Source organism: Rhipicephalus sanguineus, chromosome 11 (genome assembly GCF_013339695.2).
Source record: "Rhipicephalus sanguineus isolate Rsan-2018 chromosome 11, BIME_Rsan_1.4, whole genome shotgun sequence".
Classification (NCBI taxonomy): domain Eukaryota; kingdom Metazoa; phylum Arthropoda; class Arachnida; order Ixodida; family Ixodidae; genus Rhipicephalus; species Rhipicephalus sanguineus.
In genome coordinates, this window is record NC_051186.1 from 85,803,466 (window position 1) to 85,821,179 (window position 17,714).

A 17,714-nucleotide genomic window follows, 5' to 3' on the forward strand; every position below is an offset into this window, starting at 1 on the left:
CACGCCGTGGAAAACGTTACCTGCGACTCTTGCAAGTTAATCACGGCTCCGTTAGCCTGCAGGAAGTCCATCCCGAGAATTAGGTCCCTTGAGCAATTCGGCAGTATAATAAAATCTCCTAGATACGTAAACCCACGAATGCTTACTCGTGCTGTGCATCTTCCAGCCGGAGTTAGAAGATGGCCTCCTGCCGTCCGAATCTGTGACCCAGTCCACTGGGTAGAAACCTTCTTCAGCTTGCAGGCAAGCTCCATGCTCATAACTGAAGTATCTGCCCCAGTATCGATTAGCGCCGTTACTTCTTCGTCGTCCACGGTTACAGTAATGTTGGAGGTTACTACTTTTGGTATCGAATCTGGCTGCATCTGTGTGTCTCTTTTCTGTCGGCGATGTCGTCGTAATGGAGGATCTTCTGTGCAGTCAGCGTCAGCGGCCTCACCTCCGGAGGTCGCTGAACTCAGTTTTCCCGACCTGCAGGACTGGGCGAGCGGCGTCTCGAGGCGCCGCGTGAAAAGGCTGGGCTTGGGGACCTATAACGAGCAGGAGACGATGAACGGGGTTCATGCCATCGATTCTCGACATTGCGACGATTGGAGATGAAGTTCTCGATTTCCAGTGGTCGCTCACCAGGTCGTGGACGAGGGGCATTCGGCGAGAATCCACGGAGACCCACACGGCGGTAAGGACACGTTCTGTAGATGTGCCCGGCTTCGCCACAATGAAAACAAAGGGGACGGTGGTCCGGTGTGCGCCAGACATCGCTCTTCCTTGATCTTGCTTCGGCGATGAACGGCGGGTTGCGAGCACTGAAGCCGACTTCCATTTGCTGGACGGGGTGCACCACGCCGGGAGTACTACACTGTGGAGGACGTCGCACTGCTTCCGCGTAGCTCATCTCGACGCACTGCCGTTGTTGTGGCACCTCGTAGTGTTGGGGAGCGTGGACAGCATGACGTACCTCGGCGCGAACCATCTCCGCAACGGAGAGCTGCCCTACGGTTGGAGCAGTCATCTGCATCTTTTGTAGCTCCTCCTTGATGACAGTCCTGATGAGCTCTCGCAAGGCGTTGATGTCATTGCCGAGAGTGACCGAAGTGACCTCGCTTGATTGTACGACGTCGCGGTTATACTGTCTGGCGCGCTGTTGAAGGGCCCTCTCCATAGCAGTGGCTTCATCGTGGAACTCCGCAAGTGTCGCAGGCGGGTTTCGAATGAGGCCGGCAAAAATTTCTTCTTTGACACCCCGCATTAGGTGACGAACTTTCTTTGCTTCAGTCATAGAGGGGTCCGCACGCCTGAAAAGCCGATCCATGTCCTCTATGTATGTTGTCACCCTTTCGTTTGGGCCTTGAACTCTGGCCTCCATCGCACACTCAGCTCTCTCCTTCCTGTCTGCTCTGGCAAAGGCGCTGAGGAACTGCCGACGAAACTCATCCCACGACGTTAGCGTTGCCTCGTGGTTCTCAAACCATGTTTTTGCGGAATCTTCGAGAACGCAATACACATAGCGTAGCTTACGCTCTTGGGTCCAGTCGTTGATGATGGCAACCCGGTCGAAGTGCTCAAGCCAGTCGTCGGCATCTTCAAAAGCAGCTCCGTGAAATGTCTTCGGCGTCCTGGTTTGGTTGACGACAAGCTGCGCTGGTGCTTGCACGGTAGCGTTAAGAGGTGTTTGATTCATATTTCTCGTGCGTTGAGGTAGCAAACCGTGCTGTGGCTGGAGGCCCTGGAGACGACGACTGGTACGTACGTGCACAGGGGTAAGCTCGGTCGAACTACTCTGAGGTACGTCTGAGGTACGCTCTGGAGACCGTATCATCTACCGTACCCCGCACCTCCACCAGAAAATGTCACCAGGCTAACTGATAGATGGTATAACACACAGGGTGAAGAAACAAAACAGGGACGTTTACTCCAGAAAAAGGCCGACACCCAAAAGCGCGCGCACACCGATTAACTTCGTTCTTCTCTTCCCAGGGGCTGGCCAGAACAGTTGCCAGCCTACCTCGCGTCAATATATATATATATATATATATATATATATATATATATATATATATATATATATATATATATATATATATATATATATATATATATATATATATATATATGCGTGACAATCGCTTACCCGGTTTTTTTCGAGGCGGCCGGGTCAAGTGACAACCACGTTTTTATATTTACACAAGTATACTATAGTAGCACGCAAAACCACGGCTGCTGCAGGACAGTACCTTTAATAAACAATAATAAAAAATAAGAAGAAAGCAGAGACGAGTATAAGGAAAGCGTATACCCCCCCCCCCCCACACGCACACACTTTTTTTTTGTTGTTGTTGTTTACCGTATAGCTGTCAAAAACGACCCACCTTAACTTTGTCCCTGTGAGTCGCTCGCAATGTTTGCGTTGGCTGCCACGTATATTTGTTTGAAATGAAGTCTTGTCGTCGCCCACCAGCCGCTTTTCTGCACTTTTTTTGTCTCCGCATGTTTTGCTGAGGTAAGTTTGAGCCTGTGCCCCGTACTGTTAATGACCACAGACAACCCAACTCTCTGAATAAAAGGGATGCACGCCGGCAACCAACATCAGTACCACATGGCATTGCGGGGCAACGCACGCCACCGCAACGCGACAGCGTTCGTAAACAACCGGAATCGATGACAAAGGTGCCGCGGGCTGAAAGGTGGGAACTAAAAAAAAAACGAGATATAAGAGAAAACGGGAAGGTGGTACGTGTCATGGCCGCTGGATTTCAACAACGTTTGCAACAAGCCACCATTTGCAGATAGCAGGGAAGAGCCCTGAATTCATAATAAATAAAATAACTTCTCACATTTTGTCCACATATTATGTTCACTGTTGAATTCGTTACACGATCATGAAAACGGCGTAACGGAAAGAGACAGAAATACTGAAAAGCGCAGGAATGCAAGCAGTTGTGTTTGTGTGTTTCTCAGGCTTTTAATCACTCTTTCCGTCTGACCGTTTCCATATTAATTAATCCGTAACAGCTCGCCCAATTGTCAGTATTGAAGATGTAGTCACTGAAATTTCAAAGTGACTCGAATCTCCTTCTATGAAATGGTCGCACGTACGATAAGCATTATTTCATGTCAGTTGCACGCGATACCGTACCATATGTGTACTAAACATGTTTGGAGGAAGGAAGAAGTTTATCTTATTTTGTGTCAAATAAACAGTAGCCGCTGCAGTTTCTGAGATCACGTTTTGAAATGAAATGATTAAATCAGAAGCAACATATTCAGAGCCAAAATAAAGAATTCGGATGCATCAGGAAAGGTGCAGCGCCTCCAGGTTGGTTAGTTGTGGTCTTCTAGGATACCAGAAAAACATGCCCACGCGATTACTTCCGCAAAAAGCGATCGGTGCGCGAAGTTGCATCTTTGGCAAGGCAAGAACAAAAATTCCTAAGCGCTGCAAGAATGTACAAGAAATATCGGTAATTAACTTATGTGTACACGCTAGATAAATTTTAGAAGAAGATTTCGGGCGTCACATGAAGACGCACGCGCTCATGCATAACTGTTGCAAGCGCGCCGCGCATGTGATCCCGCGGGCGTCCGCGAAACCCGTCTCCCCCCGGTGGCGCCGCGGCGGTGGTCCGGGAAACTAGGCCCGTCACGCCGGTTTCGGAGCACGCCGCACCCGTGCGCTTTTTATCCAGCGGCCGTGCAAGAGGGATGCAGTAGCGTAGCCAGAGATTTTTTGGGGGCGGGGATGGGGGGGGGGGGGTTTAGCATACACTTTATGTATGTTCTGGTGCGTGTCTATACGCATGCAAAGTTGAAAAATTTCAGGTGAGGGAGGGGTAAAATCTGAGCCTCCCCCCCCCCCCCCCCGGCTACGCCAGTGGCGGGATATCAGTCGCGAATGGTCTCCTAGCCTGCTTTGTCTCGCATAACTATTGAGCACGATGAACTGATCTCACTTCTGTTTGCGCCTTTTTGATTGCGCAAGCGGAGATAACAGCATGCAGCTGAAAAGCGCGAAGTCCTGATTGACTCAACGCTTTGACGAACAAATAAGTGGCGAGGAGGAGATAGCACCTGTAGACAAAGGAACCACTCTTGTCTTTGAACGCGGAGGGGTGTAGGAGCCCTCTAAACGAGGCAGCTCCAGAACGTGCCCATAGCGGCGGCTTTACGACACTTTACGACAGCACCGCTTGCAGTTCCTCTTCCGACGGAAGCTTCAGAGCGGCAAATTCCCGCTTCGCTTCGCGCAGCAGTTCGGCGTCCCTCAGCAGATCGAGCACCGTCAGTGCCAGGACCTTGGCCGCCCTTAGCGTGGGCGGCTGGGAGTCCGCTTCGTTGGCTACGGCGGCGAAACCTCGCGTGTGATTCACCGCTCCCTCGCGAGCGCGGAGCCCGAACAGCGGATGAATGGTCGGCACCCGGTGCGATACGTTGCCGCAGTCCGTGCCTCCTCCCGATGATGGTGTATCCTTCACGACGTCATCCACGAAGGTCACGCCTATATGACCAGGAACAAAGTATATCATTTTAACACCATTTTACGTGGTGTTGTGGAGCACATAATTTAATGAAATGGTGTAGCACCTTTATTTTATGAAAAGGTGTTACCGCAATCGATCGATCGACCAGTACAGGCAGACAATGTCAGGCCAGGACTGAATTGAAATGAACTGGACTGGGCTGCACTGGACTAGAATGCACCGACCGTGCAAACGACTGAGTGCCCATTTTTAATGTGGGCAACTAGTACAATATTAAGAGCTTATATATATGGCAAAGCTTGTAAGATTTGAAAATAGTGTGAGAGCGCTCAAACCCGATGAAATGAGAAGGGTAGACAGGACGACATCTATTTTGTCATTGCTTTTATTACACTTTTATTGTCCCCCGACGTGCGCACGCCTTTCCCCTAATCATGAAAGTTGGGTGCCAAGTCTGCCTCATACATTTATTCAGTCGCACCTGTCCCGTCGTTTTTCAAAGCGTAGGGTTACGGTCATGCAGGTTGTTGCAGCATCACGGCCGCGGGCCCGTGATGTTGCATTCCTAGTGCTGTTTACTTCCTATCTTTACTTCAAGAAAGACAGGGAACAAAGGCAGGCCGTTATGAAAACACCTCGTCGCTTCATTTTCATCTTTGCATGCACTGCCACGGTTGTTAAATGCAAAGCATTTCTTAGCGACCCCAAGGCACTTTGACCGTTTCTATCTATCTATCTATCTATCTATCTATCTATCTATCTATCTATCTATCTATCTATCTATCTATCTATCTATCTATCTATCTATCTATCTATCTATCTATCTATCTATCTATCTATCTATCTATCTATCTATCCGCGTACGTCCGGGTGCTCTCGTGATCTCCTCCTTAACTTGGTGTAGACCATAATTGGCATGGGAGGGCAATAGGGTTTGACGAAGATGACTGTCTGGTCACGACATGAATAATGTGCAAATCCTATCAAATACGTCGTCAAAACCTTTCCTGCGGACCAGGGCGTTGTCATGGGGTGGCACACCAGGCACGTGCTCCTCTCGTAATTTCTTTCTGCCATGAAATGCAGAGCACAAAACGACCCTCGACCACACTTCCCTGCCTGGACCCCACGTCGAAATTTTTGTGCCTTTATATATATATATATATATATATATATATATATATATATATATATATATATATATATATATATATATATATATCCGGGACATGATGGCGACAGCGACGGCAAAAATCCACCGAGAGTGTCCATATGTTTGCTATCGCAATACAAATAAACAGACAAAAATGCACTAGCGAGCGCGTATGGTGGGTAGAACATAGCGCGCGCCTAGCGTTCACAAGGCAACTTCCTCCAACGCCGCTCCCCCTTCGTGCTCCACGCTCTGGTCACAATTGCTCCCTCCTAGTTTATTTTTTTCCTTTAAAATTGTCACCTGACGCTTCCTCCTAGTTTGATTTCCCCCTCCATGCCTATAGTCAACACCAAACGAGAGATGACGTACCGAAAGCATGGGCGTGCTTCCGGTATGTTTCTGCGATGGCAGAGTTCTGCGCCACATTCATGTACGCCGGCTTCCTCTCAATGTCGAGGGAGCAGCCGGTTGTGTCGGCAGCCGCCTTGAAGCAGGCCTCTGCCTTCGGCCGGAGCTCGATCAATCCCTGGGCGTTCGGGGCACGGATGGCGAACACCATCTCCGTCTCCTCAGGGATCACGTTAGGGTACTTGCCGCCTTCAGTGATGACGCCTGCGTTTCAGACATCGTAGACCTTTCAGTGCCAGCTATAATTTTAAACCAAGCAAAATTTCTTGCTCGGGCAATCAGTTGAAGAGTCAATGACAATAAATGGTACATAATTCGGCTTTGGGAAATGATGTGTCATTTTCATAAAGACCATAGAAAGGAAATTATTGAGAACGAAAACAATTTCTGCATGTATGTATGCGTTAGGTGTGGCTCCCACGACCACGGGCAGAGAAATTGTTTTCGTTCTCAATAATTTTTTTTCTATGGTCTTTATGAAAATATCACATCATTTCCCAAAGCCGAATTATGTACCATCTGTCGTCATTGACTCTTCAACTAATTGTCCCAGCAAGAAATTTTGTTTGGTTTAAAATTATAGCTGGCACTGAAAGGCCTACGACATACATACATACATACATACATACATACATACATACATACATACATACATACATACATACATACATACATACATACATGCATGCATGCATGCATGCATACATACATACGTACATACATACATACATACATACATACATACATACATACATACATACATACATACATACATACATACATACATACATACATACATACATACATACAAAGTGAAGCGTACTGGCGCATACCAATGGGTGTAGTGAAATCACTTGAACGATCACGCTCTTACAAGACACGATACGGAGAATATACTCCACGCGCTATTTGCGAGGCACTCAACAGCCACTCACAGCGAACTCGCGCATTTAACTCAACCCTGTAAGTACCGTGAATCCTAGTGTTTGGCTTTAGCTGCTGTCGCAGGAGGCTGACATTCGTGTAGGCAGCGACGGCAGCGTCCAAGGCGTTCACACCCTCCCACGGCGTCGATGCTGCATGAGCTGCTTTGCCTTTGAAGCGAAGTCTCAGCTGCAGCGAAAGAGAGGAGAGGGAGAGAGAAACAAAGAACGGTGAGGAGGTCAGCCTCACGGATGTCCGGTTGACTTTCCAGCACAAGGCAAGTGGACGCTGCAGAATCAAAGGGTCCAAAGTTTCGATTATGCATTATATTGACACTCCTGGCACATTTTGTGCCATCGCCGTCGCCGTGATGTTCCATATAAAGTCCAAATTGATAACATAGCCCCGCGCGTCGTATGTTCTATGTGCGAGTGAGAGCGTGCGAGGTCTGCCGACGATCGCTGCTCAAGCAGAAAGGAAGCGCGCCGGCCGTATCGTCGCGCGAACGGCGCATGGACATAGGAGTCGGAGGGGGCTGCGTGCCTCAGGCACGAAATGTGTACCTTGACCAGCCGGGCGCGGTCGCCCGCGGTCGCGCCCGCAGTATCTTTAGAGGGGATCAGCAGACGACTCATACATTCGTACGTATTGTGCCCTCATCCTAAAGCTTCCGTTGAAGCGAAGGGCGGCGCGAAGGTCACTTCGCTCGCTGCAGCGGCCGCGTTTCCTAAAGGAGTGAGCTACTAGCCTTTTTTAATGCTATCGCATTAATTGCTTCACCCTTGCTGCGAAACTGAATTTCTTACAAACCCTTCGAGCCTCTTAGAAGTGTGACGGATTGGGCTAGTAATAGGTCTCACTTGGTGGCGATCGAGATGTATATTTGAAAGTTAAGGTTAGTTTTCGTCATTCTCTCCGTCGTCTTCAGCTTAGCGCTACAGCTTGTTGGGTTCGCTGTTGACTCCAAATAAAGGGCGCTAAGCGGGATCAACTAAAAATTATTTAGTAGTACAAACGAAACTTTAGGACGTTACGGCCACAAGGGAAAAACATATAAGAACAACTTCTACACACAACTTCCACGCCGGTCCCGCTAACCTTGGACCCGGCAGACCGCACGCCTCGCACACAAGGACACCTCGCGGATGTTCGCCGACCACTCCCCCCTGGCCGCTCGCTGTGCCCGGTTATAAAGCATGTCCGCATCTGGGGGCGTGCGCAGTGGCCCTCGCCGCTGGGTCATGGCACCGCCAGTGTGGACGAGGGCGAGGGTGGTTATAGTGCGGTTACCGAGGGTTCCTCACCAGCTGTTGAATGTATTAACTTGAGCTGAGTAGGAGGCCGTAATAAATTTGCGAGTACGTGGAGGGATTAGAGCACTGCACGGGCCGTAATTTCCGGCCCGGGCCCGGCCCGAACCCGGCCCGGCGACTCAAAATAAGACCCGGGCCCGGCCCGAACCCGAGAAAAAATTTCGTCTACCCGGCCCGGCCCGGCCCGACCACAGATCAGGCCCGACCCAGTAATCTGGGTGGTGATGCCCGAACATGGAATCGACAGCAGGGTGTTTTAAGTGGCAAATATATATAGTTGGCGCATGTTTTGCTAACAATTATACTTTAACATAGTTACGGTAATTTCTTGTAAAAAGGGGCTCACGGTGCAAACAGTTGAGCGGACATACTGAATACAATGAATGTTTGTTCGGCAGTGGTATACTGTACCTATTTTTTCTGCAAATACACTGGGGATCATGAAGGGTGTTTTGTGGCAGACATTGTAGCAAGAAAAGTGATTTGCAGCACGAGTTTAGTTTCGATAGGGAGCGCAATAACAACAAAGGATGGATTGATGGATGGATAAACTTTATTATGGCCCATCGGAACGCGCTCTAGCACGTTGCGGGCCGCTCCGACATCGGAACAGAAAGACCAAGTCTCTCTGCTGCGTCGCGGGCCCGTTGGCCTGCCCATATAGCTGCTGTTCTAGCGCGGAGCTGGTATATAATAGCAGCCTCCCATTTGGACAGCGCGATGGCTTCGCCGCCGCGTAACACGGAGCACCGCCAGAGCATGTGCTCTAGATTGACTTGGCAGAGAACAAAACGCTCACTTCACTTTGTTTTTATTGCACTTTATAACCTATTGAAATTTATAGCATGCTCTAGCCACAAAGCCAACCGTGCACCCTTCTCGATATGTAGTACCCGTCTTCACCATTGTAGCACCTTGCCAGAGCAAGAGAACCAGGGGGGAAAACAAATTTGTGACCTTTGTTGTAAATACACTAATCTGGGCAAACGTATGGAACCGCGTGCACCACGTGTATGCGTATAATCAACCGAAAGGAAGAAAAAAACTATTTGTCATAGCACTATTTTCATATACCATACCACTGCTAGTATATACAGACTGTAAGTTTCTCATGGCATAGTTTACAGTTTACTTCTTCACGTGTTATTGTTCGAAAAATCAAAGTATCAAGAGATTCCCGATTGAAGCACGCCACGCGCTGTTGCATCACATATCCTGCCGCGCTAAAGCTTCTTGCACTGCTCGCGCTAGCCGGACGGGCGCACCACATCTGCCTTGCCAATTGCGAAGGCGTCGGCAGTCGTTGTTCTTAGTTTCCACCACTGGAGCAAATCTAGGATGTCTTTGTGGACCTTTGCAGAATGACCATAGCTGTCCAGCTCATCCCTTCACTCCTTTCGTTCCCGAACGTCGTGCCACTCTTCAATGTCGTTTATAAAACTCCTCTTTGAGGGCTTCTCCTTGTAGTTTTCAGCAGTGTATGTTATGCACGGTTTCCACCGTGCTCGTTTTATCCATATTATAATGGTTTATGCCTTCCCAGCTATGTTGTATCGGTAGAAGCTGGCCATTGGACTACGCGGTTAGGACTGGCAGGAAGTGGACGAAGCAATTTCGATATATTTTCGGGGTTCGCTCGAGTTTGGTAATAAATGCGCGACTAAGCTTCTCGAAGCTTACTCATTGGATGCATATGGTTCGAGGTAAGGGGACATCACCCGGCACGGAATCTGTCATTATCCTTTTTCAAGCCAGATATTTCGTCAAGCGAATATACTTCACCCCACACCTTGTTTAATGGACCTGTTCTATTCCTGCACATTCCAACGCTTTTGCGGCAGTATCATGTAGATCTCGCACTATATAGCGCACTACATAGGGCCTCAAACACGCGGCTCGCGGACCTCTCGCTAGCGGCTCTCCGCCCGCACATGACTGTCTTCATCCCATTTTTTTTATAAGTATGTTTTTGAGATACACAGGCATGACAGATCGAAAGCATATTTTTCGTGAGGCACCCCCTGTGGTCACCGTGTGTTGATACATAACCGTGAAACAAAAGCTATATTTCAGAATCGGCGTCCAGATTTTAGTCCCTATAGGTGATACGAAATGACTGGTTCCCCAGACGTGAAAGAGAGACGTCCGTTAATGGCAATAGGCTTCCCAAGCAACGCTCAGCGGCGCTGCTGCTCTTGACAGGCAGCGCCATCTCTGGCAGAAAAACAGAAACTGGGGTGGTAGCAGCGCGCGTTTTCCCTTCTCTCCACCGCGTTGCTGCTCGCTTCTGTGCACGTGCAGAGCTCTCGCGGTGCACTTTCGGCGCCTCGCAATGTACCGCTTGCAGTGCGGCTTCAAAAGGATTTTCAAGCTTGACTGGCACTTCCGAAAAGCGAACTTGATAAAATGAGAAAGGCTCGTCAATCACGTTAACGGTGAAGAGCAGACGATTGACGACAACCACGCCCGACTCAAAGCGAAATGCATTTCCCAAATCGCGATTACACCGTGTAGGACGTATACCTCGAGGTAAGTCTCATTCTGTCATGTTAAAGATGAATATTGGTCCACATGCACTCCGAAATGAAGCCGTACACGCTATCGATGTTCTGCGGCGTGGACTACGAATCATATGATTGTTGTTTTGATATGGCATGCTTACAGTAGCAGCCGTGTACTTTCGTGAACAAACGTTTGCGCCGTGCGACAAAAAGATTATACGGCCATGGCACTGCTTCCTGAGAAAGTTAGAGTCAAGTCCTCCGTGCCGCTGGAGAATCACCCGCCGATTAAGACGCGAGGCAGCTAGCTGAGCTTCAACCACTGTGAAGCAAGATGAACTGCTCGCCTCGTTTTTTCGGCTCTCGCGTCATGCTTGCAGTCTCTCTTTATGATATCGACTTGACAGGCGTATAAAACCTGCTGCGTGAACGCGGCTAGAAAATCGCACAAATTCAGAAGGTGGTTGCTTCAAGGTTGCAATTGCAAAGCATGTATTAAGTGCCAGTTATATTTAGCGGCTTAAATATATATCACCCCAATAAAGTGACAAAAACAAAGCAAACCTGCAGAACGATGTCAAAGCTTGCTGAAAATGCACAGACGTCCGTTCCGGCGTGATAAAGCAGCCTTCCCGATGCGTGAAATGCAGGCGCCGAACTTCTGACAATGTGCGGAGTTCAGTTGAATTCAACCAACCGCGCAACGCTAACGGTATAACGCGAATGTGAACGTTAAACAACGACGGGTAGGTCTCACGAGCACGGGGAATCAAAACACAAAGTTGCTTCACCTACAACCGTAACTGGACTTTAACAATGCGAGAAGACAGCGAGAATCATTACTGTAGTCGCTGCGTGCATGCGCCGCGTTACTTACCGATTCAGGTAGTCGGAACGAACGAAAGCGATGAACTCAGACAGCCAAAATAGAAGGCGAGACAGCGCTGTCAGCTATCCACGCTTGCCGCCTTTATTTCTCGTGCGACACGCCCGGGAACCGATACAGTTTAACACGTGAATCGTGTGCCTTGTCTGCAGTGTTGTGGGCCGCAATACTTCGGACCACGCTTGCGCTTCCGCGGGGTCGCTTCTGCCATCGTGGAAGTGCGCAGCTTCGCACAGCAAGCCTCTCGGTTCAACGTACCCAGCTGACGGCCTCCCAGTTACCCGCACCGAGAGAAGAACGCGTGCGCACGTGCGCACGGCCGCGCGAAGGTGCAGAGCTTTCCGACAGAGCCGCAGCGCGGCTGGCGCGGCGCTGTCGTCGCGCCGCAAACTTGAGCTTGGGTTCCCTATACTAAAGGCGAACTGCTGCGCCGGCCACGTGCACGTGCCCTCGATGACCATCGGTTTCCTGTTCTTCGATAGAGTCTGGCGCGCTCCAAGTTGCTCCGTTCCGCACTATTTTGCAACAATATGTTGTTGAATCCTGCCGCCAAATCCCCTTCAGAAATGATCCCGTGTATGAGATATGGGAAAGGTCTGCTGTGAAATAACGGTAGTTTTAAAACAACCTGTTCCACCCTCCTACCTTCGTCATTGCCCTAGCCTTTGCGGGAGTTAATTTTCGCGAATGCGACCCGTTAGCTGAGGTGAGTTTGAGAACCCTGATATGGCGGAACAAGACGAAAGCTCAGACGTTAATAATGTGGGCACACAAAGCAGGCTGTGCATGTCCATCTCGCGCCTCATGACCACTGGGAGCCGTCACAGAGTCACGGAAAAACAATGTGCCTTTATAGGGATTCTATGTATCAAAACTCCGCGCAGTCTTATCGTTTTAGAGGGGGGCTGTACATTCAACAATTTTTCCCCGCTTTGGTGCTCTGATTTTATTATATTACATTTATTACTGCGATTATAGAGTAACATTTGGGAAATAAAATAATAACGAAAGCAAATAAAGCACGGAATAGCGATATGTTACATATAAGTGCCTGGTCTATTTACTTAGCTCGCCCGTTTCAGATAAATCAAGTAGCTCCTATGCAAGAAGCAAAGGAGTTCAGTACTTATCCCTCATAAAACTTCTCCAAATAGGTTACCCCACATAAAAAAAGCGTTTTCGAGATAAAATGTGGGACATATATGTATGCACAGCGTATGCGGAACAGGGCATATTAAAGAGAACAACGATTTTTCTATTATCAGTAAATTACTCTTTTACCATTCCAAAAGCACCACGCTCGCCGCGACAAGACTCTTGGTAAGAGAGAAAACTGCCATGAAAATGCAGGTAACGACGCCAACTTGAAATTCACGCAGCAAACTCCGTGACGTCATATATTCTGACGGCATCTACTGGGCCCTACGTAGTTTATAGTGGGTAAAAATGAAGTACATTGACCTCTGAGGGGGTCATAACACTTAACATACCAAATTTCTGAAAATTTCGTTGAGCCAATGTCCCCAAAATACGAAGAATACAGTTTGAAATCCGTGACGTCACGTGCGGACATTTCAACGCGAAATTTGACAATGGAACTTTGACCTTGATTTTCTCCTTTATTAATAAACTCATTGATGGTGAAATTAATGACGTTCGGGTTCTCAGAGTACACTTTATCGGTCTAAACCAATTCAGTGTTTCACTTTAGTGACCCTTTAAGAACGGTGCAAAGTCCAAGCGCGGCCCGACACGAGCCCGCCACCTCAAACCCGGGCCCGGCCCTAAGCCCGGAGCTTCAGGCCCGAGCCCGGCCCGGGCCCGCCGTGAAAACTACTTTACCCGGCCCGGCCCGGCCCGTGGGCCGGGCCGGGCCGGGTTTTCGGGTAGGCCCGAGCCCGTGCAAAGCTCTAGGAGGGATACCATCAGCAAGTGTGCTGTTCTTAAACGGTCCGTGTTCTTGCGGCAATCATGTACTGTTTCATATTTTTCGGCCTTGTAATAATGTCAGAGAACGTCTTACAAGTTCAAGGTACAAGCCGATCACTTTCTTTTTTTTTCTCACTTCATGATCATGCTCTTATGTAGTACATAGCATTACGCTTTCCTTTGTTCGTGGACGTTTTTGGTTGTTTTTGTCTTTCTCTGTCTTTCGCAATTTTTTTTTTCTCTTTCTAAAGTCCGCCCTACCCTACCCCATCTCGTTATGCTAAGATATGCTCCTGCGCATTTAAACCGAGGCTGCCTTACCATATATGAAGTAATAATAATATCACCTTAAGGAAAACCAAGAGATAATGAAGCAAAGGTAGGTATACGGGACGTTAATTGAACTGTTTTAACTGTATTGTAGTAATTACGATATAAACGTGAAGAAAGTGAAGTAAATACTCCCAGGTTTGCATGCAATTAAATACCCGATAAAGTGTACGAGAGGACGACTGCCGCCGTAGCTCAATTGGTAGAGCATCGGGCGCGTTATCCGAAGGTTGCAGGTTCGGTCCCTGTCGGCGGCAGGTTGTCTCTTTGTCCACGTTACTTTCTTAACATTGATATGGTAATGACAACGGTACAGTTAAAACAGTTTGATTAACGACCCTTATACCTTCCTCGGTTTCATTATCTGTTGGTTTTCATTATTGTCGTCTCAACAGAGAAACGGGCCCTTCAAATTCCGTTCAGTTATTCAATAATAATACGAGCGGTTTTAAGTGCCAATACCACGATAATATTATTATGAGGCACGCCGCAGGAAAGGGTTCCAGAAATTTCTACCAATCTGGTGTTCCTTAACATGCACTGACATGGCACAGTACACGGGCCTCTAGCATTTCGCTTCCATCAATATGCGATCCGGCGCGGCCGTGATCGCACCCGCGACTTTAGGGTCAGCAGACCGTAACCACACCGGGGCGGACACCATACACACAAGCGAGAACTTTATTTGGACTGGAATATTGTCACTCTCTGCTTTCGACGAAGTAACGATTCTACAGTCTGCATTCATAGCAATGCATCCAAAATTATAACTTCGCCCTTCTCGTACTTTTCTGTGTCACTTTTCATCATGTTACGCAAACATGTTAAATTGCGCTCAGACAGTGAGGATTTCACCTTTTCGCAGCGGCACTGCTGAGCATGCTTCCCAGCAGATTGCACACGCCTGCGCAGACACCCACCTGCTGAGCCGCTGAGTAGTGAACCGTCAAGACGTCCTCTGGACACGGGTGCGCCATCAGTGCCGCGTCGATTCCCTCCAGGGCGCCCTTCCGTATCAGCAGTTCCTTGCCACAGCCTGTCTCTTCCGCCGGTGTGCCCAGCACGACCAGCTGCAGGTCATCGAACGGTGCGCGTGCTCAGAACCCGAAGCAGCTTCAACTTGCTCGATGTAAGAAAGCAATTACTGAATTCCGTAGGCCTCGTCTTTTATCAGCAGATAAATTAAACACAACTGGGGTTTACTCAGTTGTAGACTATTACACTTAGAATTAGAGGGCAATGATAATAATTGATGGGGCTTTACGTCCCAAAACCATGAGGGACGCCATAGTGGAGGGCTCCGGAAATTTCGACCACCTAGGGTTTTTTAACGTGCACCTAATGGAGGACAATAGGCGGCAGGGCCTGGCGGTATTGCCCTCAAGCGTTACGTTGCCGTCAGGCGTGACTGAGTATATTAGTGACTGAGTATATTAGGTATTTGGTTAGAATATCTTTAGGATCCTTTTTTTGATAATGCTAAGTCGAGCACAGACGAACGCCGATGCCTTCACGTTTGATCCACCGTTAATAACGACATTTCATTCACCGTTTTTAACTTTAACATTTCATTTACTGTTAATGGAGACTTGATGCAGCTTTAATTAACTCGAATTAACACATGATATTAACCTAAATTGACCTTTGATTCCTTTCGCATCACCTTAATTGACATTTCATTAACCTTATTCACCCAAGTTATCACATGTAATTCCTTGGCATACACTTGCTACATTGATTCATATTTAGTTCACATTTAATTATCTTTTTTCTCACCCAGGGTATGCGGGCATTCGCCACACATAACATTTGGTACCCCTCGTGTTGCCAACGCGGCACGCCGGATTTATTTTTTACTCATGATCCGTGTAAGGCCTTTGCTTTATTAGAGACGTTTTCATACTTTGCCACGAATGTCTCCGTAGCTCCTCATAGCCTCACGCACGGCCAGCGCCGCGCCCACGGATGCTTCGGCAATCAGGTTGTGCCCGCAAGCGTGGCCTATATCAGGCAGCGCGTCGTATTCGCACAGCAAGGCGATGCAAGGTCCTGCGTAGATAAGATAACATGAAACGAGGGAATATACAATGTACTGCCTCGGGTCATCGTATTCAGTGATAATGCAGACGACTTACTGTTGCCCCATACTTCTCGAACTGCTTTATAAGAAGATAGTAGCATTATTTGTTTCCCGAGTATACTGGTAATCCCATATCGAAAGCTTGCTGGAAATGGGGATGTTGTTCCCTCTTTTTCTTTATACTTTTTCCAGGTGTATCTGCGATGATGGGACGACAAATAGTTAGTCGCTCTTTGCAGGACGTCTGGAGCTTCGACCCCATGGCACCGAGTACCTCAAGCTGGTTTTGAAATGTTGGTGCGACGTACGACAAGGATGGAAGGAAGATTTCATGGAAGGAAGATGGTCAGCGGAGAACTACCCAGGGAAAAAAAGAAAAGTCCATTCAGCACAACGCATCGCTCAAGTTAGAGCGAGTGCCGGGAACAAAAATGAAAGCTCTAGCTGCAGAAAGCGCGTGAGTGAGTGAGTGAGTGAGTGAGTGAGTGAGTGAGTGAGTGAGTGAGTGAGTGAGTGAGTGAGTGAGTGAGTGAGTGAGTGAGTGAGTGAGTGAGTGAGTGTGTGTGTGTGTGTGTGTGTGTGTGTGTGTGTGTGTGTGTGTGTGTGTGTGTGTGTGTGTGTGTGTGTGTGTGTGTGTGTGTGTGTGTGTGTGTGTGTGTGTGCGTGCGCGCGTGTGTGTGTGTATGTATGTATGTATGTTTAAGTCAGATAGTGAGGGAGTAGGTAAGTAATTGAGTCGATTGAGTAAAGTAAGCAAATTCTTGAGGGTTCGAAGAATGTTTAAAATGTTATTACTCCCAGATTGAGTTTCTGAATAAACGCACAATACTAATTTTCAGTATATTTTTTTTAGCCGAAGGTGTACTTGAAACAGAGGGTGCTTTGATTGTTCTCGTCGTGTTTTTGTATGCATCTTTCCACGTTAAACATTGTTTTGTACGTATCGCTACACTTCGTTTGATCTGGGCATGTGTACGAGGGATTTGTGCACAGCGTATGTCCTGCGGGCAGAATTGCACTGGCAGCAAAACCTTTCAGCCGACCGCATGGCCTTTAGATTCTGCTTGGGTTCTGTATGTATACATAATGAGTAAATCCATTCATTTGTATGAATTTCCTTCAGCTAATTTCTATTGGACCGATATAATCAGTCTGTCATTCACGGCAAGCCAGTCACGGTGACGTGAACAGAATGCCACTCTTACCACTGCCTTACAAAAAGCATGATCGAATCCTTAACATAGCAACAATGTCGATAGTTGGGCCAGTTGGTACATGACTGAAGTTGAAATATCTGCTAGAAGAGAAGGGCACAGAAAAAAGAAGGCGGCTATTTCTGTGTCCGCCGTTTCCTTGCTGGTATTTCATCTCTCCAATAGACGCTCTGTGGACAAACCGTTTAATTCTCGATGCCAGTAGGCATACGTCTAAATTGGAAAAGGAACAGCCTATACCTTCTGGCCCTCCGGGAGCGTCGAACTCTGCCCTGAAGGCCGTGTCCAGCAGGTAGCGACGGGTCACCGTGAATCCGCGTCGTTCCAGAAAGTCCGTGAGCCAGTCGTGGCATTGCACCTCGTTAAACTTGAGCTCCGGATGCTCCCACACGAAGCGGCTCAGTTCGCAGAGGTCCTGCGAGTTCGCCTCCACAACGCTGTGCACGAACTCTTTGAGGTCCGCGGCCATCTCTCTGTCTGAGGTATAATGCTAGA

The 17,714-nt window shown here is 48.2% G+C and overlaps 1 protein-coding gene across 1 annotated transcript; it reads right to left on the reverse strand.

Moving 5' to 3' along the window:
• Positions 1-5,706: 5,706 nt before the first annotated feature.
• Positions 5,707-17,714, reverse strand: LOC119373844 (peptidase M20 domain-containing protein 2). The gene is made up of 5 exons (XM_037643902.2): positions 17,460-17,714; positions 15,829-15,974; positions 14,846-14,995; positions 7,014-7,155; positions 5,707-6,246 (listed from the first exon to the last, which is right to left on the reverse strand). The coding sequence occupies exons 1-5, from the start codon at positions 17,686-17,688 to the stop codon at positions 5,978-5,980; spliced, it is 936 nt and encodes a 311-aa protein (XP_037499830.2). The 5' UTR covers positions 17,689-17,714; the 3' UTR covers positions 5,707-5,977.